Here is a 24,913-nt window from a genome sequence, read left to right on the forward strand (position 1 = left end):
GGACCCTGTCACCTGCCTGGCTCCCAAAGGAGAAATGCTGCTGCAAGAGTGTGTGCTGATGCTGAGATAAGGGATCAGGAGAGCAAACAAACCCTGCCCTTCCCTTCAGTGTTAGCATTCCAAGGCACTGAGACTGGAGCAGGCTTGTGGATTCCAGGGCACAAGTGTAGCCACTCTCCTTACTTTTGTAACCCCCACCATCTCTAGAACAACATTAACTCATGTGCAGGAACAGTTTTGTGCCAGTATCTTCTTGTTTTCAAAATAGAAATGGTGATGCTAAGATGTCACAAAGTCTGCTGCTCTCCTGGATGCCAAAGTGGAAGAATTCTTATGCAACTGAGCCAAACAATTTACCTAAGGGTGGCAGCAGCAGACTAGGGCTGCTTGGAGGAAGGAGGCCTGTCAGCAGTGATTAAAGGGAAGTGACAACAAACAGCTTCCAGCCCCTCCCCTCCAGCTTTGAAAAACACAAGAGTTGGCTTTTTCAAAAACTAGCTAATCATGGATGGTAATTGTTTTAAGCAGTCCATGGGCACAGTGGAAACCTGCACCAAACATCTCATCCTAATAATCCATAAAGTCAGGACGAAGCACACTCTGCTGATTCCCAAAGCTAATGAACAAATCACGTGTCACCATGATAAAACAAACCCCTCAAGGGCCCAGACAGAAAGGAACTGAAGTCTGACACTCCAGTTTTTCTCCAAAACAGCACCTGAGTGCATATAGAAATACACTGACACCACAGGTAGCTCTTTTGGGTTGCTGGGCATTACTGCCCAGATATATTCTTATCCTGCTACTATGCTGGCCAAACAAAGGAAGATCTTTCTAGACCAAATATCTCTATCTCTACCTCACCACCTCAACTGCTCCTGAGATCCCTGTGTTAGGCAGACAGGCCTGGCAGCCACATCTCCATCCAGGCTTCTTCAGGAAAGTTATTATCTGCACCACCACGGCCTCAGTGAGGTAAGGTCAGTCAGGAAGACACAACCTAAACAAAAAGAAATGGAGGAAACTCAGGAGAGAGCTGCCACACAGGGAATATTCTCTTCTCAGCTGGGGAAAATAACATTATTCAAGAGCACTGATTCAAAAATTGAATAGTTATTTATTGTTCCAGAAGTACATTGCTCTTTTATACATATTTCATAAATGATACAGGATTTTACACATGTTCAGGTTTTTTTTTGTTCTTTTTTTTTTTAAAGAAGGACTTTTCTCCATGCTCCCTCCCTCATCCCAAACACACACCAAGGATTCAGCTACAGGATTGTGTTCACTTTTTTTTCCTTTTAAAACTCATCACACAAACATGATAAAACAGATAAAAAATAATCACACAATGTAATTAAATGGAAAGACAGAGGAGAAGGGGGAGGGAAGAAAAAAAAAACAAAACTAGAAACATGCACCCATTCGGTCCAACATGCCACTGAGTGAGAAGAGGCAGCAATCCCAGCTGTGTTTCCACATCTGCAAGGCACCTGGCATCTAGTTAATACTGAATTATTTCTTTCCTATATTTTTAAAACATGGTTCTCCAAAAAAACCCCAGAAGCCTCTTTCCATGACACAGTGAGGAGTAGTAGTGAAACATCAAAAAGAAGCAGCCAGCCTTTCTGTATATAAAGCTTAGTGTCCTTCTCCCACCTTCATCCTGTCTCCACAGCATTTATCAGCAGGGTGCTACACCAGACTGACCTGCTTTGAGTGAAGAGATGTTTTATCTGCTTAGAAAGCAGCCAGCCTTGGCTGAGAGAGAGGGCAATGGGTTGACCTTCCTTCCTTCATTTCTTTTTAGCTAAGAACAAGAGATGTCATTAGCCACTCCTAAGAAATTCTGACCTGTGGTCACAAAGTTCACTTAAAGCTACTCAATCAGGGGAAAGTGCTACAGAACCAAAGCAGTTCTGTTCTTGCACTGTAAGATCCCCAGGCTCTCAAAAAGCCTCTGGGCAAGGGAAAGGCTTTGACAATATGTGAAATCTTCTATCCCATTACACAAGCAGTCAAGTATCAAGTTTCATTATTCCATGTTTCAAAACTGTTCATTTTAAAGCAGGAGTCATGATTCTGGCAACAGTTCTGTAATCCTTTAAGGCCTCCCAAATTCCATAGTCCAGGTGGCTCTCAGATTGGGGGTAGGAAGAGGGGAACCTCCCTGCCTTAAGACAGAATATAAAAAACCGCTCATGCAATGCTGCCATGGGTTTCTAGGAGGAGCTCAAGGGCATTGGGATGCAAATTTCAAGAGTTATTCTGGAATAATCCAAAACATCGATTATCAAATATCCAGAAGAAAACTCATTCCTTCTCTCACTGGGCTACAACCAATCTGTGCTACAAATAAGCAAAGGAGGAAGTCAGTGGAGCACAGGGGGTGGGCTGGGGAGGGGAAGCTCACGGTTTTCCAGTAGAAAGCAGTCTTGTAGTAACTTTATAAAAGAGACCAGGTCTGACCAGAAGTGTGCGTGTTAATGGTGGTGGAGTGCAAGTTCTGATCACCAGCCAGAGCTCCAGGTGGCTTGGATTCTTTGTTCATTTATTTTTTTCTCCTTTTGTTTTTTTTCAAGAGAGAAAGAGAGATTGGAATCGGGTAAAGGAAACTTTAAAAAGCTAAGCAGGCTGCTGGTGTCTTATCAAGAGGCAGACCCTGCAAAGCTGGAAGAAGACACCCCTACACCCCAGCATTACATTCTCTTCATGAACCCCCCCAATCCTGTATTTGTACACAATCGCTATTCTGACAGTTTTTAAAATGTGACTATTTGCCAAGCCCTTTTCAGAACTAACATTCCACAAAGTCCCATCTTCAGATTTAAGAGATTTTCCCCCTTTACAGTCCTTTGTCTTGATTAAAGGTAAAAACCCTCCACCCCCCACACCACGTCCCAGCTTCCACCTGCAATGCTTTAATTAAAAAAGGCAAGAGCTATGAACAGGTTTTTTGCCGGGGTTCAGAGGTTCTTTGCTGATCAGTCCTTTTCAGAAATTTGCTGGATGGGCAGATGAACTTGCAGTGGGTCTCGAAGCCTCTTAAGGTCCAATTCTGCCTAAAAGTAAAAGACATGTTATAAAGCACAAGCTCCCAAACCAGCTTCCCCCAGTACCATTTCCCTTTAGAGAAAGAAAAGCTTTCCCACATTTCCTTGTTTTTTCCCTGTCCAGCAGGAATTTGCCCAAAAGTTGAAAGCTCATATTTACAAAAACCATTCTCAGCTGTATTTCTCTGAACTTGTCTGCACACAGCCACTTAAAGGAATAAGGCAGGGGAGATTTGGATCCCCATAAATTCACTGGAATATTTTTTAAAACAAGCCAACAAAAACCCAACAAACCAACATCCCAACTAGATTATTAGGGATGGTTGATTCTAGAAGAAAAGCTCCAGGAAAATATGACCATCCAATGGCATCTTTATTCAACATGGCATAAGAAACCCCAGAAAGACCTTTGGGTCCTTCCTTATGCAGTTTGTTCTCCAGAGGTAGAATTTGTCTTGCCCTGGATATCTTACACTGTCTTTTCCAGAGCCTGGGAATAAAGGATGATAGAGAGCAGTGAAAAATAATGTGGTAACTCTGCTTTTTCTGCTCACACCATCCTTCTGCAATAAGGCTCTGAGAAACACAAGGAAACATCTCCATCCTTTGCTGAACAGATCCCACAATGTGGATAATCTGTCAAGAGTGTCTGTCTCCAGAGTCTGAGAAATCTGCCCCCACTGATTTAAACAATACAGCTACATTTCCTGAACGTTATTTTCCAGGACTGCACTGAAGTGCTATGTCAGGAAGACCTGAACTGAATGGATGCAAGACTTCATTCCTCACTAAATCCATCTGGTGTGTAGGAGCTGAGAAGAAAAGAAATCTTGAATTAGGCTCCTCTGAGGCATAAAGAGTCTGAAGCAACTCAAGATTTACCAGCAGTTTCTGAAAGGCCCTTAAAGATTGATATGGGTTTCATGTTGATTTACACTTCCACTTCTATTCCTGGTAATATCAAAGCCAATTCAGTGATTGCAGTGGGGCTGTGACAGGAAAATGGGCTGAAAACTTAAAATACATTCCTTCTTGCTTGAGGTGTGTCTATTAATAGTAATGAAAACCTGGCAAGCAGTAATTTCTTTATTGAGTTTCTGGAAATATTGTTGTTACCTGAGCAATTGCATCCTTGAGTTGATTGTATTTCTCTAGATCAAATCTTGTCTTTTTGGCTCCTTTATGGAAAAATAGTAAGTACTGTCTGTCTCTGGCATCTGGATAAACATATTCCTAAAGAGAAAAAAAGGAGAGAAAATGGGAATAAAGCTACAGCAGGGAGGCAGCACAGGATGCCATAGCACAGGATGTCTCAGTGTTTTTGGGAGAATGAGCAGTTCCTGACAGGAGGCACAAGCCTGGTCCAAGCTCACACAGTGGTGGGTGACCCCTGCCACCCAGCACTCACTGCTGCACAGCTGGGACAGAGAAGAGCATCCAAAGGTAGGAAAAAACCAAGAAATATTTAAGTGTAATGTTAAAGACAGTTTAATAATTGAGGGAAAAAGCCTACAACAACATAAGAGTGATGCAAAAGCAATCACTCACCACCTCCTGCCAGCAGACCAATGCCCAGCCAGACTCTGAGCAACAGCTGCTTTGGAGAAACTCCCTCCCAGTTTATTGCAAAATGTGACATCATGTGGCATGGAGTATCAGTTTGGTCAGTTCAGGGCAGCTGTTCCAGATGTGCTCCCTCACAACACCTCACCCACCCTTTATTCCCAGGGATGGGAAGAGGCAGAGCAGGGAAGAACAAAAACCACAGAAGGCCTTGATGCTGTACCAGCACTGCTCAGCAACAGCCAAAGCACTGCTGTGTTACCAAGGCTGTCTTGGTCACAAGTGCCAAACACTGCACCACACCAGCTGCTCTGAAGAACATTAACTCCATCCCAGCCAGACCCAGCAAAGTCAGACATTTGCTTCTCTACTCATTTGTTACACTGCAGCAGTGAGTTACTAGCACCTTCCTCCTGTCCCTAGTGTGTGAATCCTTCCATGCAGAGACAAGAACAAATAACATTTTGTACTGACAAGTTTGTGGGGAATAAAGGAGGGAGAAAAACTGCTATAAATACTGTCCCTGAAATGATGTAGCTGACAGACCCTTGGGACAGCATCTGTTCTGATGGCCCTGTGACAGCAGAGACACTTTGAGCACTCCCTCATTATTTAGGCAGAATTAGTAACTGATGAGACAAAAAACCATGTACTAGAAAATCCATAGAGAATCTGTCACAATTACAAGGATCCAGAGACGGATTCTTAATCTGGATGGGAGGCCAGATCTGTAAAAGGTATTTCCAACAAGATGCCTGATCCTTAGGCTCCTTAAAAAGGCCAGCATGGCACATGAGAGGGGTGGGCTTCCTTGACACTCAGAAGGTATCTCAGGCAGCCATACCTGTCTGTACTGACCATATCTGCCAGCAGATGAATCTGTTTGGCTACAGCAGTCAGTCAGTCAATAACACTTTTAGAAAAGCATTTCTGGTAAGACAAGCAGCCAGAACCACCATGAGAACACCCCATGGCCACACACCACCTCCCTGGCCAGCACAAATGAAACAAGTGGCATCTGGGTTCCAACAGGATAAGGAAGGGGCAAAGCAGCTTCTACCAGGCACAAGTTTGCTATTTTTCTAGGGAGTAGAGCCCAGAGAAAGTCTTCTACTGAAGTGGCAATATCAGCACATCAAGTCCTACCTGGCGGGTCATTACGAAATAAGCATACATTGCCATGGCACTACCATAGGTGATGAAATAGGTGACTGGCTCCATAATGTCCCAAGAGTATTCCCACCAGGTGAGGCGGGCCAGAATCCCAAACTGAGTGGCCATGTAGGCCAGGCCTCCCCACAACACCAAGGTTGTCCTCTTCTCTGCTTTCCTGCTGAGCTCCATCCTCACCTGCAGAAGGCAGAAACATACATCTTGCAGTCTCAGAAGTAATTATGTTAATATTGTTAAGAGATAATAGTGTAAAATCAGTCCCTTATATTAATAGCAACATTAAGTGGTTTGAAACATGATTTGATTATGCATGATGCTTATACAAACAAACCTCAGCTTCTTTTCCATCACTATCTTGCTGTCACCTGTATTTACTCTGAGCATGCTCTGAATGCCTCAGGAAAGTATTTATTTCTCTATGTTCAGAGATGTTCTGTTGCATTAGCCCCAGCCTTTATTTAACTAACAAGCTCATTTCCAACTACTTCAAGCAAGGAAACAAAATATTTCCACAGAAACCAGAAGCAGACATGGTTTGGTAAATACTTGGTTCAGTGATCTTAAAACTATTTGAAGCATGGCAGGGACCCAATTAAAACCTGGAAATAAATCCAGGCTGCATTTGGAAGATAAATACAAGACACTGAGAAATTCCTTACTTTTTCTAGAGGTGCTAGCTGCTCCTTCAGTTGCTCTAGTCTCCCTATCAGCTCCTTCTCCTTGTTCAGCTGGTGCTCCTCGATGCTCAAGGCTGTGTACAGCTGCTGAACCAACGTCTTCACATCATTCAGCGTCGTGGCATTTTCATGGCTTAAGAGCTCTAGGGAAAAACAGAGGCTGCTTTACCACACTGTGCCCACAGGGCTGCTCATGGGCCCTTGGGGAATCACTATCAGTCTGCACTGGAAATGAACAAAACTATCTTCTCAACAAAGAGGCCTTTGGAAGAGCTCTGCACTCTAAGACAATGTGATTCCCTTGAAAGAAGGGCTTTACTACTGGAAATTCCTAAAATTTGATAAGAAGAAGGAAAAGAGAGGTGCCCTATAAAGCTGGCCAGATTATCCAACAGCTGCTTCTGATTCATATTTATATACAAGACAAACAAACTAAACTAGCTATGATCCACCACACCAGCTGTCAAGGCACAGGCAGAATTCAGAATACAGACCACCAGCAACCAGAGCTATTGGTGATGGCAACTGAACATTGTGGGCTAGGGACCCCACAACAGCCTCAGCAGCAGCACTGCCAGTGCCAGGAATTGTTTCCCAGGGCTCTGTGGGTAACACCCCTTGCTGTGCTGCCTGCAAAGCAGTGAAGCTCTCCCACACAGTATCTAGAAACAAGAGCAGGGCCATGACTCAAAAACACCTTTATCCTTGCAGTGCAACTCAAAAAGGATTCCTGGAGGATACCAGTTCTTAAAGGAGTTGTGACTATTGTGTTGTTTTACAGTCCACATGGAAAAAAAAGAAGTTTGAAATTAAAGCAAAATATTTTGACGTTAACCAAATAAAAAAATTAATATTTGTAGCATCCTTGGACTTGTACCTAAAGTTATCAAAATATGATTTTACCAACTCAAAAAGCTATGGACGGCTTAAGTTTTAACACCAGCAGCTCAAGGGAAAAAAAGTGACTCAGTTGCCTGTTCCAACACACACAAAATACATAATTTCATTCTAGTTAAAGGCTCCTGTTCTCTTACAAAGAAAAATTCATGTGTTCCTACTGAGGTGAACATCAAGAAGTACTTATTTAAAATTACAGTATTCTGGCATTTCCATTCTCAAATACACAAGGTGATCTTGTAAAAATGCAAAAGCAAGAGCTGAAAGTTTGACAGAACTAATTTCAGTGCCTATTTGTAGGCACATTCATTTTAGCACCAACTATAGAAATCTCCTTGCCAAGTGCACCCTAGGAGACACTTTCCTGTAGCCTTGGTGATCCCAGAGCTCACCTATCAGCACACAGAGTAACTTCTTTGTGTGTGTGGTACCAGTGGTTTAGATATCCGGTCTTAGCAGAGAGCTTTCTGCTAAGGTGCTTCTGATGAGATGGGGAAAAAAATCATCTCTAGTAGAGGTGAGTCTAGCCCACATTTAGGGGAGAAAGACCAGCTCACCCAGTACCCTGCACTCCCAATTCCAGAATAACAGAACAATAAAACCCCCCACATCTGTGAGCCAAGAGCCAAACAGAAACAGCATTTCCCAAGTTGTCCCTCTTATTTAAATCCTCAGAGGTAACTACAGGCATGCAAGAACCTGGTGTTTTATAAGGCTATGAAGCTGCCCAGAAGAAAAAGGGCAGATAAAAACACTGAGTTCCTGCCTCCCCCAGTAATGCTGAAATGTCTCAAAAGCTTCTTTGCATGTTTTCACATCTTGAAAATCACACATGTTCAAATAATATTATTGAAATGGATTTTCTTACTGACTCAAAATAGGTTGCTTTCCCTTCCCCTCCTACCTGATTCTTCTAAGGGCACAGTCTCCTTTATTTCACTGTTTGGTAGGTAACAGGTTTTGAGGTTTATCTGCAATATTTATTCTGCAATATTATCTGCAAAGTACTACACTTAAATGGAAACAATGTTAGCTGCCAGGGGAAGCAACAATTTATTCTTCCAAACCAGACAATCTAAGTTTTAATCTAATTCCCATCTTGTACTGCATTCCTTCAGAATGAGTTAAATTAAATTACTTTCCAGTAATTATTAAAAAAATTTTGAAAAAACTTAGAAATTAAAAGGAATTCTAGTTCTTTGTTTATTCCTCTTGAGTGCTGGGGGCACTAGCTTTGAACAGAATGAAATATCTGCTTTTCATTAGTGATTATTCTGATTACTTGGATATCTCTAAATTGGGCTCCAAGGGCAGGATTAGAAACCAGGAGGTTTCCCTTTAGAAACAACACTCCATGCTCCTGAACAAGTTAATAAAGCATGTTGCAGTGGAGCAGGGAGCTGAATCCTGAGATGTCCTCGCAGTGCTGAGCAGAAGCAGGCTGCTCTACCTCTCTTTGGTGGTCTGACGTGGTAGGAGACATCATTGATGATCAGTTTGAAGTCATCCAGCAGAAGCAGGTCTATGCCTGTGGAGGAGGCCACACGTGTGCCATCTGTTAGAAAAACACAGATGATGCATTAAGCAGGAGGAACAAAGAACTCAAACATGCTGTGGCTATGTTGTAACACCATCCCAAGTCCAGCTGTTTGGTTTCTATTCTTTGTAAATATAATCATGTAAATATTATTTACAGAAAACCAGAGGGTGGATCTCTTAATTTACAGTATTGGACTATGAAAAAATAGTACATCCAAAGTATAAAAGTAGTGTACAAAAATACAGAAAAACATAAAAATCTTTAATAAAAATAGTGAAGTCTTCAGATGAACTTGATCTCTTGATGTGCTTTGCCATATGACCAAAATCAAAGAGCAGAGTCCCTTAAAGCCAAAATGGAATTTGAGTTTACAAAATAACTTTAAATTCTTAGCTATTTCCAATAATAATGTAAATATTCTTTGTAAAGGATGATACTTTTTGCCAGGACAATGAAAGGTGAAACATGACTGAGTTCCCATTGCTAAAGGAGGATACTGTTTCCCACGTACCACCTTCCATACCCAACTCCTTATAAATCGATTTGAACCTCTCTGTAGGTTGCACAGCTTGCATCTTTCCTACTAAATAGTAGGGAACTCACCAGAAAACGTCTCCATTAGGACTGATTTCCTTGGCAGCACTGACTACACAATATTCTAACTCTAGGAATAGCATTTGTACCTTCTGCTCTTTCAGGAAGGTCAGAAAGGTTCACACCAGAGTGAACTTGTACTCCAAAAGCAAAAGGCTGAATGCAGACAGCTGGCAGGCAAGCAAATCAATCAGTTTGTAAACAGGAGTACCTGCTGAGTAGATTGCAACCCGATCAATCCCTCTGTCCTCTGCTCGCAGCTGTTGCAAGAACACCCCGACAGAGTCTGAGATGGGCTTCAGGGTGAACTGGCAGCGCTCGCGCCGCGAGGGGAGACTGACAGAAATCACAGGCAGCCCGTTCTGGTACACCACCGTCACCTCTGCGGAGAGACAGCAACAACACAGCCATCGTCACAAGCTAACAGACCTTCCCTACTTGTTCCACGCAGAGAGGCAAGATGGTTATAATCTGAATAGAACAGACTGAACTTTGGGTTTCTCAAGAGATGTGGCCAAAGAAAAATGGAGGTATAGCAGAGATTCTCACTCCAGTAACTCGGCAGTATTTGTCTGTACTTTGTCAAAGTTACTTACTCTAAACACAGCCACCTTTGTATCTAAAAGCCATAACATGGCAGCACAGCATGTTTTGGTTAGGTTCTGAGAATAAAAGCATTTTGGACTATGGAAGACAAAACAGTGCTGTTTACATCAGGATTTATAGCTCAGGAGACAAAGGCAGATTGTGTCTATTAGGAAACATCAAGGAAGGACCCACTTCAAATGTTTATATTCTTGTTTAGCTCTGGTTTCTTCCTCCTTGTCCTGAGGCAAAACATGTAAGAAAGCAGTCAGGAGCATGAGGCTGCAGGAGAACAGCACTCTGAGTTTAGACTTCAAGGTCATTTAATCTAAAATTCATGGGATCAATATGCTTTGTACTTCTCCAGACAGGCATTACTACTTAGGTGTAGATAAAACAAGATTTTTCCATTTCTTTGGTGCTGCCAAAAGCTTTTCTGAGGGCGTTCTTGAGGATTTCTGTAATTCTAAAATCAATGGTAGTGACCTGTATGAGCTGTAGGCTGTTTATTATTTTACTGCCACAACCTGCTCCATGTACTTCGTGAGATCCATACAGAGAAAAGAGAAGTCAAAAGTTCATATTCCCTGAGCCCTTCACTGAATCACAGTCATAACTGTCCTCAAGTGAGGATATAACAGCACACCTCAAAATGATTTGCTTTTATAGGTGTGTTTCTGATGTAAAAACACACAGGGTTTTTTATTGCTCAGAGCATTTGCTGTGTCTGAAGGATGGTGCAGTCACACCCACCCACAAGTCATCTGCCTCAGTATCCCAACCTGTTGTAGCTCTGGTCAGCTCCTGTCTCCTTAAACTCACTGAACTCATGCACTGACATGCTAAGTCATTTTAAGCAGCTAACATCAAAACCAGCCAGTCAAAAAGTCAACAGAAGTAGAAATAAAGGCAAATAATGGTATTTTAACCAGCAAAGAGAACTATGGGGACAAGTCCTGGGGCAACATGTATTTCCAAAAAGGGGGGATTGTGGATATTGAGAAAGGATTTACCAAGTGCACTTGTACAAAGCCAGAAGAATTCTCTTCTCATTCTTAACTATCACACACCTTCATGAAATGAATCAAGCATAAAAAAGCTTTTTCCCTCTTGCAAGGGATTGCTGCCTTCAAGTCCTTAAAGACTAGATGGAAGCAACCAAGTATGGTCACCTAAAACAACTAAAGCATCCTAAGAGGCCCCAGAATGTGAAAACCTATCAATGCCTGTTCTCAAGACTCAGACATCTGACAGGATTTTAGTAGCTTCAGTGTTTTGAAGCACAGACTTCAGAGACAACTATCAGCTATTTACTGGAAAGAAATAAAGCAAAGTGCTAATATATTTGGACTGCCAGACAGAATGTAGAGCTCCTTAGCAGCAGCTGTTGACACCAGCTATCAGGTTTTCTTTAAATTTAAAATGCTACCTGGATCACACAGGCAGTGAGGCTGTTTTTTTTGCAGAGAAAAAGAGAGAACAATGTTTGCATTTACACTTTTTCCATGGATCCCATCGGTACCACAGCACAACCAGAGCTCCAGGACTGCCAGCTCTGGAGGAAGTGCCTGCCAGGAACAGCCCTGCTGCATTTTAGGAGCCATCAGCATTAGGAGCACAAACAAAGCCTTTGACCAGGATTTCCAGCTTAGGTGAAGTATTAAAGACCAAATTCAAAAGACAGGGTCCATAAGCCTGTAAATACAGCTGCTTTATATTTTCCTTGTAAAATCAATTTCCTAGCTTACTTCACTGGTGGGGAAAGTCCATGACTGCAGGTTGATCCTCTCACCACCTCCCACACAAGCAATGCTGGTCAGATTTTTACTGCATTGAAGAGGGAAGAGGCAAAGAAAAGAAGGAAATCTGAAGGACACAAGAACACAAACCTAACAGACAGCAGCAGGCAGCTCCAGTAAAAGTTATTAACAAGTCCCTGTGATATGGCTGCCTCACTCTTCTCTCCCACAGCCCTGTGTGTCTTCTGCATCTACTTCACAAGTTACTGAGGGGACAAAGCATTTGGCACCTCTCTAATTACAGTGCTAAGGTTTCAGCTAATCTTCCCCTAGTTAAATTTTAAGCCGGGATTTAAAGTCATGGGACAAGTAAAACAAATTAATTTTATATAAGTGTGCTGCACTTACATTTACAGTCACCTACAACCTGGCCAGGAATGGTGCTAAATGAGACCGTGGGGGATTTGAAAAGCTTTACATGCTGTATTAAATGTGAGGTTGCTTTGAGGGAGGAGTTCCATCCAAGTGCCACAAAGTTTTGACTCAATCATATGTGCACCAGCAAGAGATCATGGGTATTCTTATTTTAAAGATTTCCATTTTTGCCTAAGATCAACTTGAGCAACAAATGAGGTCAAAACAAAGTATAGTAAAAGAAAAAAGTGTGGCCAAAGAAGTCAGTGTTGAACATTGGCTACTGGTAAAGGCAAATTTATAGGAAGAAATAATGAGAGAATTATTCAAGCACAACATGAGGAAAGGTAAAATCAGATCAGCACAGGCAGATACCTTTTCAACCTTACACATCCTCTACACTTCTACCTGTTTAAGCTGCCAGGTTTTCATGTAAGCTCTGCAGAGCAGTCATGTTCTCTTTGTCTTTGCACACTTGTTATCCTGGCAGGGGAAGCAGGAACCCTTCATTTATTAGCTTTCAGACCTTATTAACAAGCCTTAACAAGGAGAGGATCCACTCCATGCCCACGTCTGTCAGCTCCACTCCCTGTGCACAGCATGCAGATGTTAAGCAGCTGAAAGCTGCTCCTTTCCTCTTTGCATTGTGGCACACTGAGATTTTTACAGTTCCACCAGTGCATCCTTTTGCTTTGTGCTCTGACAACCTTACCAAGAAAGCTTCATGCCTGAGCTGTCCCAGAATTTAAATAAAGGAATAATATTGCCTTGGCTTCAAAGCTTATTTACTGTAGCAAATGATGCTTTTGACTATTGTGGCATGGAGCTGAACTGCACTCTTGTTACATAAATGGACTTAAGGGGGCAGGTAGGGTCAGGCTGAAGGGATCACAGTGATTCTTCTGGTGCCACCTCCCTGCTCATGCAGGGACATCCCAGAGCACATGGCACAGGACTGTGTGTGTCCAGATGGTTCTGGACTATCCCCAGTGAGGGAGACTCCACAGCCTCTCTGGGCTATCTGTTCCAGTGCCCAGGAGAACATCTTCCTCACGTTCAGGTAGAATTTCCCATGCATCAGTTTCTTTGCCTCGTGTCCAAGTGCTTGGCACCACGGGACAGAGCCAGGTTCCAGCCTCTGGCACCTCCCTCCAGGAAGGACAGCACCCTGAAGGGCAGGGGTCATACAGACCTCACAGCTACATCAGAAAGAGGGCTGGGAAAAAGACTTGGACAGTTGCACACAATTCCATCCTTCTTTAGAAAGCCTGTCCAGTTTGGTAAGGACAGCTCATAGAAAAGCTGCCCACTGCCTTAATGCTTCCTGACGTTGTTCTCTCTGTCGCTTCCTCAGCTCCGAACTGGATTGGTGCCCAGCCAAAGAAGCCTCCACCAGAAAAGGGGGCAGGGAATGAAACGTGAGTTGGGGAAGTCCGAGTGAGGCAGGAGCTGGTGTGTACTCACCATCAGAGGGCACTACGGTACTGCAATACACCACTCTCACGCTCTGCCAAGGAGACAGCCGCTGATGCACCTGGAAAACACGGGAAAAAGGACAAATGTTCCGAGTCTGGCAGGATCCGGCCCCCGCCATCTCCCGAGCCCCCTCCCCGGTGCCCGCGCCGGGCACTTCCTCCGTCCGCAGGAGCACAAACCCCGAGCACCTGTCAGGAACAGCCTCTTCCCTTCCCATCTGTCACCCCACAGGGATTCCCCCCGCAGCCAAGTTCACCTCTACACACCTCACTCTCCACACAAGTAGCTGAGAGTCTAGAACAGAACACTTGTGGTTTGTTTTCCTTAATGTGACATGGATTTTTAAATCCACCCGGTCAATCAGTTATAAGAAATCCATTTAGCTTACTACACAGACACACAGTAGAAATCATAGCAAAGCACAAGTCTTTAAAGGTTAAAAAAGGAAGTTTTTTGCCTAACTGGATGGATGTTTAGAGTTGTGGATTAACAGGGTCATTCTCTTTGGCTGTTTTCCATGCCAACATGACTTTTCTCATGTCCTTACAGAGGGAAGCTGAACTCAGACAATAAACACGCCTGCGCACAGAAGAACAAATTGTTCCAACATAAAAAGCAATAATTGTAATACTGAGCTATAAAAATAAAAAACAACAACAGCCCAACAGGAAGAAAGAACACGAATGGGTTTGCACATTCTGCAAACTTAGTAAGAGACTCATTTGCCCATGAAAATCTACAAACAGAGTGATTTAAAGTTTATTTTTAAGATTCTATTACACTGGTTATACACTAATCCTTCCCCAACACTGAAATGACAGCTCTGGCACAAAGCAGCCCAACTGTAAAGCACAGTAAGGGGTAACACCCAGCTCTCACCTGTCTCTGGTGGTTCATATTTCAGTGGATAGCCTCAGATTTTTTAACAGCTGTTGTCCAATTTGGACATTCCTACAGTCTGGGATACTTTTTCTTTACTGAATGCTAAATCACAGCTGCCAAAGCTACATTTTTATGAAGATATCTTACAGGGAGGACTTGTTTAAGTAAACTTCTAATGAAGTTTGCAAACAAAACCCAGGTTGCTGATTATTTCTCTGCCAAATTGTCCAGACCTCTGTGTTTCATGAGGTTACCTTTGATAACCTACTTTGAATGGCTTTAATTGCTACTTCCCTTGTCCTCTGAAGCCTGATATCCAAACCAAGGATAGTTTCCACTAATCTTTCTCCAAAGCAGAACCTTTGGCCCTGATGGTCGCTGCATTGACAGCTCTAGAAATTCACTGTGACATGTGCTGTATTTATATTTCATTTCTATCCATTTGGACAACAAAAATCAGTCATTTTCAATTTGCCTCCTCTCTACTGCATTTTCAGCTTCCCAGGGTCAAATCAGACAGGAAAATAAGTGGGCACCAAACAGCTGTAACACAAGTGGGAAGCTGAATGCTTCAGCAAGAGTAATATAAAAAATGTAAAAAACACTTGCATGTTGAGAACCAAAGGGCAAATTTGCTTTTTTTGCAAGTGAAATAACCAAATCTTCTTGACTCTGACAGCATGTGCTGCTGTTGAGCAAGCAGGACAACCCCTTCCACTTGAAAAAACCCAGGTTTTAGACTCCAAACTGAGAAAAACATAGCTACATTCCCACATGCTGTACAAATCCAGCTCTGTTGTCTTGGCATTACTGTTATATTATTAACAAAGTCAGAAGCTTCAAGGATCAGATGTGGTACCACACGCAAATCAATTTTCAGAACCAATTTTTACCTAAGGAGGGGAATTTCAATCCTTCCAAAAATAGCATCAGATACAAAAACAAGTGGGCAGAACTCACTCAGTGAGACACAAGCCCTCCTCAGTCAGAGAGCACTACCCCAAAGACTGTTCTGTTTGTAGACCTGTTTTACCTGATCCCACAGCACAGCTAGCACTGACAGGAGGTTTCACTGCTTCACTCTCCCCCTCTACACAACATCATTCATTCATTTTTCAAACACTGCACGGCAGGACTCTGCTTTTCTACCAGATGTGGATGGCAGCCCAAAAACGCAGTTCTCAGAACATCCTAAACCCTGCTAAACCCGGCATTATCCCACTGCAAAACAACCACGGAGCTGGAAGATGTTATCAGCTAGCACAGGCAAATGCTTTGCCTTAAGGCTACGAGTATCTGACAGATACAAGCTCACTCCAGAAGCCTCCTGCCCTCATAAAACAAAACGGGAAAAAGCAAAACAGGTTGAAAAAAGCAGGGCATGTTAGGTGACTCATCAAAAAGCTGAGGTGTCCCCAGACTTAATCCCTTGCACAATTCTTGCACCCCAACATGGGCTGAACCCCTCTGTTTCCTGAACACTGCCCTCCCCAGCAGTGTGTATTTTACAGGAGAGGTGCTGTTAAAGCACTCGGATCTGTCACTCCTGCAGCTCTGAACTGTGCTGCTGGTGCAATTCCTTATCAACACAAACAGTCTCTACTGGGCAGGAAGGGAAAAGGAGGAACAAATGAGCTCAAAACTGAGCAGAGACCAAGATGTCATGGTTTGTCATCCAAGGTTAGCAAGAGCTTACAGAGTCATCCATCCTTTTTATTCCTTTATTCCTGAAGGGAGACTGTTGTTTTAAAACTGAGATGGAGAGAAATGTTTGAACCCACTACCCAATGTCTGCAGTTCAACAGCCTCATACAGGAAGGTGTCAGAAGGCTGAAGCTGGGGCTCAGAGCAGTGCAGGGCACAGAGAGGAACCCATCTCAAGCTTTACTGACCAGATCTGCCCACCCCCCTTCAGCAACCAAGTGTGCAATAACTGCACCCAAATTTTAGTCACTACAGGCTTGTCCAGCCCTCCCAAGAGAAACAATTCTTGGGAGTGTGAAAAGCACCAGGCCAGACCACAAAAGCAAAAAGCTTTAAGCACTAGGATAACTTTCTGGGTCTCACAGGAACACATGCAGGAATTCACATTCCACATCCATCAGATCCTTCATTTCCTGCCTTATCTGCAGTAAGATGCATGCTAAGAGGCTCAGGGTTATGCAGCAGCTGTGCTCCCAAAATGATTAAAGGAGCAAGGGGGGAAAAAAGTGCCAGTCCTCTACCTAAAGCTAATCCTTCCTCCAGGTCTGTATTAGCCAACCCAAAGGCAAAAATAACAGCACCTCTACAGGTCCTACTGCAGCTTTCTCAATACTGCCTGGGTGACAAAGTTAATCAAAGCCTTGCTGAAAAATCAACCTTTTGGCTACTCTCATGGAAAAAGAAGGAGCAGCTCCTGTTCTGTATGTAATTATCAATGATGGAACACTAACAACTTTAGGAGATTGAGTTTCCAAACACTAATTAAAATCAGAAAAGAGGCTGACCAGGAAAAAAACCCATACCCCAAACATGAAAAAAGGTGAACATCTTACTCTAGAACCCAAGTAGAACATGCTGCTAACTCATTACCTGGAGTACCAGTGCAGCAAGAACTGCAGAGCTTTTGTGAAAAACAGAGCATTCTCTGCATAAAAATTTCTTACTACAAGTAAAGGATTTAAGAGCCACGTTTGCAAGTGCTTCTGGCCCATCTATTTTACAAATTACCAGGGGCCTTCTTTATATGAGGCTGATCCAAAGCAGCTCACCTTTTCCAACAAGAAACAGGTATTTCCCCCTCTATCCCAACTTCTGCTGCATGAAACACTGAATGTCTTTCCTGGCTCTAAAAGTGGTTATCTCCTAAAAAGAATCTGAGTGATGAGAATTGCTGTGAGCTTCCCCAGGCAGCCCCAGCAGCCCAAGCCACCCACCTCAACCATGCTGAAGGGCTCCATTTATCTGCCTTGAGCTCATTTCTGCTCCTGTACTCAATCTGTGAGATTCTGGTCTCTCTTAAACAGGATGTTGGAACCCTGGATGCTGAAAATTTTAGACTCTCTGTGCTGACCAACACTGACCCCCAAGAGAACCCCCAAGGCCACAGAGAAGACTTCCAAAATTGAGTAACAGAATTAAGATTATGAGTGTGTAGGTTGATTAGAAGTGTGTAATATCACACAGTAGAGAACTTGGAGTTTAAAGTTTTAAAATATAATAATATATATATAAAGCTAAGATAAAAGTTTAAAAGCAGTAACTTAGTCCTTCTTCACCTTCTTCTTCATGAGTAGTATTTTGTGATTAGACAGAAAAGTCCACATTAACAAGACATGAGTGATTAGTATTAAGTTAAAAGTAAAAATAATTTGAGTGTTATTTCTTAATTAGACAGTTTTTCCTTAAAAGACCTTGTAGAGATAGATATGAAGCCATTTTTGTAACTTGTTAGTGAAATACTGTAGAACTCACAACTTGTGAGACTATAATATAAATAAAAATAATAAACATCTAAGTCTAAACACAAAATATCATCTCAAATGCTTTCAATCCCAACCAAAACAAAAAAAGAAAATAAGGAATCAACACAGTACCTCGATCCTAAATTATCAAAGTTCCCTTCTGAACTCCTCTTTTCCTTCCCCTTCACACCAGCTGTTTGCAAAGTAAAAGAGACTCAGGGCAAAGCCCTGCCCTGACCAGAAACCTGCTTGTCTGAGGGATGCAATGTGTGACTTCCCAACACAGCCAGTGGTTTTGCACCAGCACATAAGCTGTGCCTGGATTGAAGTACATTGAGCTGTGAGGGATTGACTGGGGCCAGCTGCCCAGCCAGCTGCTCCCAAGCTCCTTGGGAACAGGACAGGATAACAGGATCAAGGCAGGGAGATCAGTCACCACTGCTCAGACTGGACTAAGGGAAAGTTGATTTACTGCCAGTTAAAGTAGATAATATCAAGAACCAGCCTGAAATTAACACTTTGCCCCTAACCCAACCCTTTATCCAGGATCCAAGTCTGCCCAGAAACCCTTTAGGCACTGCACACTGAGATCCCTCATCCCCTGGGTACTCCACAGAGACTCCTCAGCCCCAAACACCCCACAGAGATCAGAGACTCTTCAACCCCAGACACCTCTCAGCCTCCTGAGACACCCCACAGATATCAGAGACCCCCCTCAGCCGCATGACACCCCACAGATATCAGAGAGACCCTCAGCCCTATGACACCCCACAGAAATCAGAGAGACCCTCAGCCCCATGACACCCCACAGAAATCAGAGAGAACCTCAGCCCTATGACACCCCACAGATATCAGAGACCCCTCAGCCCCATGACACCCCACAGATATCAGAGACCCCCCTCAGCCCCATGACACCCCACAGATATCAGAGAGACCCTCAGCCCCATGACAACCCACAGAAATCAGAGACCCCTCAGCACCAGACACCCCACAGAAATCAGAGACGCCTCAGCCCCATGACAACCCACACAGCCTTCAGAGACCCCCTCAGCACTAGACACCCCACAGATATCAGAGACCCCTCAGCCCCATGACACCCCACAGAAATCAGAGACCCCTCAGGCCCATGACACCCCAGATACCAGAGATCTCTCAGCCCCATGCCACCCCACAGATATCAGATCCCACTCAGCCCCATGCCACCCCACAGATATCAGATCCCATTCAGCCCCATGACACCCCAGCCCTCACAGAGACCCCTCAGCCCCATGACACCCCACAGATATCAGATCCCACTCAGCCTCATGACACCCCAGCCCTCACAGAGACCCCTCAGGCCCAGCCACCCCACACAGCCCCCTCAGAGACCCCTCCCAGCCCCAGGCCCCCCCACAGTGACCATCAAACCAGTCTGCCAATAAAACCCCTCAGAAAGGAGCCAGTGTGGGGCTCTGAGCACTCACAGGACCTTGCAGCAGTCCCTCACTGAGGGCTCTGAGGGCAGAGGGTGACCAGGAGAAGATGGCGGCGCCTCGTGAGGGACCCGCCTGCTGCCAGTGCCAACCTCAGCTAATTCCCGCTAATTCCTCCTCAGCGTCCTCCCTGCCTTCCTCAGACACCTCCAAAGGGACCAAAACAGGCCTGTCTGCCACTGGAGATGTCTGCCTGCACCTCTCACACCCTTCTTTTCTTTCTGAGGTGCCTGGACACCACTGCCCAACTCCCGGGATCCCTCTTTAAGAGAAAAAAGCCAAAAAAAAAATGTCAATCTTCCTTTGAAATTGAGCCCAACTTTACCAGGGATTTTCAGCCCTGTATGGAAGATGTTCTCCAGCTTCTCACTGTGGTCTCTGGATACATTCACACAGCCAATACAGCGTGTAGTATTTCCCACAAGAAATACCCTGGGCTGCTGTTTGGGAGTCTGGGATGTGATAGAACAGCCCCTGCTCCCACAGGGTACAGCTCACACTGCATCCATGCAAACCCCCAGGGATCTGCCTGGAGAGGGAATGCCCCTGTACCCAAGAGCTGTGCCCTGGCAGTGACAGAAACAAGCCAAACACTTCTGAGCACGATTTTCTCTAAGTCCAAACTGCTGCCTTTTTCAACCATACAGCTCGTCTCCCAGGACCCAAACAACACTTGTCTGATTAAATCCCACTGGCTTGAACTGGTTCCTCTCTCTCTCTTTGACAGCACGCCCTTGCTCCATCCCACTCAAGAGGTCAGATTTTGCACCAAAAAGAACATTTTGCGCCCACTGCCCCCACAGGGCAGCGCTTCATGTGGATGAAGGTCAAGCAAACAAGAACTCGTCTGAACTGCAGTGCTATTCTTCGTGGATTCCTTCTTCTGTGTTTTAAAATCAGGCTGTAGACAGACACAAAAAAAAGGCAATGCCAGCAAGATGTGGGAAGTGCTATTCCTTACATTTACAAGCACTTTGTATGACCTATGCGTTAGCAAATGATCTTCATTTGCCTCAGTTCTCGTTCCTGCCTGAATTTTCTCTTCTTCCAGCATTAGTACAAAGCTCTAGCACATCTGCTAGGAAGGGAACATAAACAGGAGGTGAGCTATAAATACTCCTTTCTCATCCTGCTTCCTTTGCCCATCTGCCTAAAAAGAAGCAGGTAATCCACAGTGTCCAGGAAGAGGAGGGGGTAGGAGGAAAGAGAGTAATTCTCTGCAGAAAAAGGAAAAAGCAGGGATGAAGTAACTGTTCCTCATCCTTCACTGTGCCCTTCTCACAGGCATTACTGCTGCTCTGGAGATACTGAAATGAGGAGTTGCAGCAGGAACTGTTGTTGAGCAGGAACATCTCTGCTCAACAACAGCTGATGGGTTTGATTGAGCCTCTGGGAGACAAGAGAAGGAAGAGGAGGTAATAAAAGGGAAGAAAGTTAAGCTGACATCTTAAGCACATCAGCCAGGCAGAATCTTTTGCTTTGAACAGGTGCTTCCTTTGCCACCATCCACATCACTTCTCCCTTAACTAAAAACCAAATCAAAACCCCAAACCGAAAATTCTCTCAGTCTGTATTCTTAATTTTATTGCAAGTGCCAACAATTTACAGAGAAATACCAATTCCTAACTTAAGGCAGATGATAGGCACACTCCTTCTTTCACCCAACCTTCACACTGAACTTCCTACCTCTGGCAGACAACACAAAACAGGGCTGGAACTTCTCCCTGACAGTTTGTGATGCCAGATCACAGTTTCACCATGAAAATATTTTTGCTTTACTGGAGCAGGATGGTTTGGATTCCAGTCTTTTAATACAATCCTCATGGTTACTGGGGAAAAAAAAAAAAGCTGAAAATTTTAAATTCCTTTGAATTCTGAAGGCTTGAAACATAGAACTCAAACAAAACACTAGGATGCATTTAAACCTCTGTCAGCTTTGAAACCTGAGAGCTAAACTCCTTTCCCTAATTTCCAGATTCATCACTTAAATCTTACTGAAAAGGTTTATAACTCTCTTCTCAAAATTAAGGCGGCTGTCAAGCACTGTTAAAAAAAGGTTTGAAGAACTCAGTGAGTTCTGAGCTCACTAATTTCAGGGATTTTGTCTCTCTCAGCCACCCACAGCTGAAAAGTGCATAACCAAGAGAGAAGGCATCAGATGGATTCCCCTCAGCCATCTCCCCAGGGCTGTTGTTTTGTTGTTTGGTTTCTTGTTTGATTTTTTTCCTCTAGCACTTACCAACCCCATTAGGCAACTCCTTTAGCCTCTGTTAGAACCAGTTTCAAACAAGAGCTCTTGTCCCTCTTCTCCCAGTGCAAAAAGAGTTTCCCAGTGAGGAAACAGCACCTCACTGACATCCCTGCACTCCCAGCACCAAGAATGAAACAATGAGCAGAGTTACACAGTGAGTTTCCCACAAGTACAAGGGAATTCCTTCTGCCTGGTTTGTGCTGGGGAGCAGCCAACTCCCACTGGTTTTCCAGGGAAATAAACTCAGAAAGGAGGGAACCTTGCTGGTGGAAAGGCACAGCAGGCTCGTGCAGGTTCGGAGTCAGAGCCAGCACATGCACAGCTTGGGAGGATCTGCACAGCCTCAAATATGGAGAGGTGCAACATCCTGCAAGCCACAGCACATCCCACTGCTGGGGGAGTCCTACAGCATCAACTCCCTGCAGGAAAGCACAACACAAAACAATCTCACCTCTCTGGGTAACTTTACACCTGGCTTTGGTCAAAAAGGTGGTGGAACAGAAAGGTAAGTACTCTGAGACAGCAAGAGGCTGTACCCACAAAAGCACATCCAGTGGTTCCTTCTCTGGCATTGTGAGCCTAGAGGCCAAACTCACTTTAGGATTGAATCCTTTATGAGGCACTTAGCAGGGAAGTTTAGGAGTGCTGCCCAAAAGTGCCAGACAAGCTTTATAGATATTCTGATTCTCACAAGTTCAGTCCCAAAGCAAAAACCTAAGTTTGGCTACAAATACCTGCAGCAAATTCACACTGGCCAGGTTTATTCTGGAGGAAATATCAAAGTGTAGGATGTTCAACTTGGCATTCTTCCCTGCTTTCTAAAATCAGTTTGCAGCAGTTTACCACCAGGTGAGATTAGTACAGTAAAAATCAATCCTTTTGCTAGTCCCAGACACATCTCATGAAGCCCTGGAAGAATCCTCCAGTTGATTAAGGGTAAATGCCTGACATTCTGCCCCTGGATATGCTGCTTGCTGTAAGGATTGTTACTGTGCAACTCTGGCTTCTAAATCCCTTATGCACCCTGGCAAGACTTGAGCAACAGAAGGAAACGAAAAAAATTCCAATAAAAATATATGAATGTTTAAAGCCATTAAAGAACTCCATTTCATTGTGCTACCAGACCACAGATCAAGGATACTTACACGCAAACTTAATATCCCTATATGTTAATGTTTAATGTGCTTTGGTTAACGATGCACTTGTACTTATTTTGCAGGATTGCCCTCCTCCTGTGCCCTGAGAGAGGAGATGGTGCAATGCTCACCTCCTGTGTGCCATAGGTACGTGTCTGGAGAGGCAGCTTGGCAGAAGTTAAAGCAGGAGTGAAAGGCAGTGCTCTGCAGTGGCAGATCTTTATTGACACACCAACAATGTGCAGGAAGAACACAAACACGTTAATTGTCAACCTGATGCTTAACTAGTGTGTTCAATTCAGTCCCCAAGGTTTCCCAGTTCAGCTGTTCCCTGCTCATCTCCCCTGGTCTGTTAGGGAGAGGAGGAGGTCATAGAGTCACAGAATCCTGGAATGCTTTGGGTGGGAAGGGACCTTAAAGATCATCTTGTTCCAGCCTCTCTTCCCATGGGCAGAAACTCCTTCCAGTAGACCTAAATGCTTCAAGCCCTGCCCAACCTGGCCTTGGACACCTCCAGGGATCCAGGGGCAGCCACAGCTTCTCTGGGCACCCTGTGCCAGGACCTCCCCACCCTCCCAGGGATGAATTTCTTCCTAACATCCCCTCTAACCCTGCCCTCTGGCAGTTTAAAGCCATTCCCCCCGTAAACAGTCTCTCTTTCTGTAGGTTCCCTTCACATACTGGAAAGCCACAATTAGGTTACCCCAAAGCTTCTCTTCCCCAGGCTGAGCAATCCCAATTCTCCCAGCCTGAACAATCCCAATTCTCCCAGCCTGAGCAATCCCAATTCTCCCAGCCTTTCCTCACAGCAGAGGTGCTCCATCTCCCTAACCATAAGAAAGTAGGGTTGACCCCCTCTGTACAGCACAGGCAGCACCCACAGGGTATCCTGCAGCATTCTGTGCATGGTTTCAGAAACACAACCTTGCTCCTGGCTCCTGTGGAGCAGGAAAAGCTTTTATCACCTGTGGGACTGCTCCCCACAGCCCAGCCTTGGCAGCAGGTGGGGCTGACTGGAACACTCACTGCTTCATCACTGGTCATAAGCAGGAGGCCCAGAGATCAAAAGGTTTTTGTTTAATTGACCACTGATTAAGGGAATGACTGCAACAGCATCTCCTAATAGCTCAGAGCTATTCATCTGAGCAGCTCCTGCATGGCACTGCTGTGCTGCAAATCCGAATGGGATTAGGCTCAAATGCAGGGAAGCACAATGGAGGCACGGACAGATGAAGTTTGAGGAAAGCTGGAAAGTGAAGTCAATCCCTTCATCTGGCAGCCAGTGGCACCCTCAAAGCTCAGTCCCACCCATCACTCCTCCAGGCTGAGCCCGTGGGGATGAGAGGCTGGATGCCCTTGGGAAGGGCTGCTGCTGCTGCCCTGGAGGTGCCACCACAGTGCCCATGGCCAGGCCACCTTCAGCACCAATCCACCCCGTCCCCTCCCAAACCTCCCTCCTCTGACCTGGCAAAACCACTCAAAACAGGGTTTATGGACACACACTGTGCACAAACCCACCTCTAGTTTATATAATCATTAAGTCCAGGCATCCAAGTTAAAATCACTGAAGAATCTTAAAGAAAAACAGACCTATGACTTCCCCTAACTTATGAAGTTAACCACTGCCAGGATGTGTGATAAACCAGGATTACCCAAACATTTCTTTCTACCTCTTTGTTTTAAAATACTGTTTTCTATAAATTTTCTATCCCCCAGATCACAAGGCTTGTTTTAGTAGGATTTTAATTGAAATTTTTCAAATTGTATTTTTACTTTGTTTTAAAAGCACAGAACATATAATATACTGCATTTATATCACTACCTACAGTTTTTTCCTCATGGAAGTTGTTGCAGCTTCATCCACAGAATAAAAGACAAGGAGGATCCAACACCAAACAAAACCATTTTCAACAGCCAGTCCCAAAAATTGATTTGAACTACTTGCCCAATTATAAGCTGCAAACCACACATCAGAGATGCACATGTTGCAAAGGGTTTGCAGTTCTCACTTCTTT

At 44.2% G+C, this 24,913-nt stretch overlaps 1 protein-coding gene across 2 annotated transcripts in view; it reads right to left on the reverse strand.

Annotated features, from left to right (window-relative positions):
• Positions 1–1,097: 1,097 nt before the first annotated feature.
• MCU (mitochondrial calcium uniporter) overlaps positions 1,098–24,913 on the reverse strand; it is an 88,897-nt gene continuing 65,081 nt past the window's right edge. The window contains exons 2-8 of one of the 2 annotated variants that reach the window (XM_071438497.1): positions 13,700–13,769; positions 9,709–9,879; positions 8,814–8,918; positions 6,449–6,609; positions 5,763–5,966; positions 4,170–4,286; positions 1,098–3,058 (exon numbers count right to left, since the gene is read on the reverse strand). In XM_071438497.1, the coding sequence (XP_071294598.1) occupies positions 2,942–3,058; positions 4,170–4,286; positions 5,763–5,966; positions 6,449–6,609; positions 8,814–8,918; positions 9,709–9,879; positions 13,700–13,769 (945 nt within the window). In that variant the 3' untranslated portion in view covers positions 1,098–2,941. Of the gene's footprint in view, positions 3,063–4,169; positions 4,287–5,762; positions 5,967–6,448; positions 6,610–8,813; positions 8,919–9,708; positions 9,880–13,699; positions 13,770–24,913 lie in introns of both variants that reach the window. The other variant, XM_071438498.1, reaches the window with a different exon arrangement.

This window comes from Agelaius tricolor, unplaced genomic scaffold (genome assembly GCF_023055355.1).
Source record: "Agelaius tricolor isolate 1412-34295 unplaced genomic scaffold, bAgeTri1.0.p SCAF_13, whole genome shotgun sequence".
Lineage (NCBI taxonomy): Eukaryota > Metazoa > Chordata > Aves > Passeriformes > Icteridae > Agelaius > Agelaius tricolor.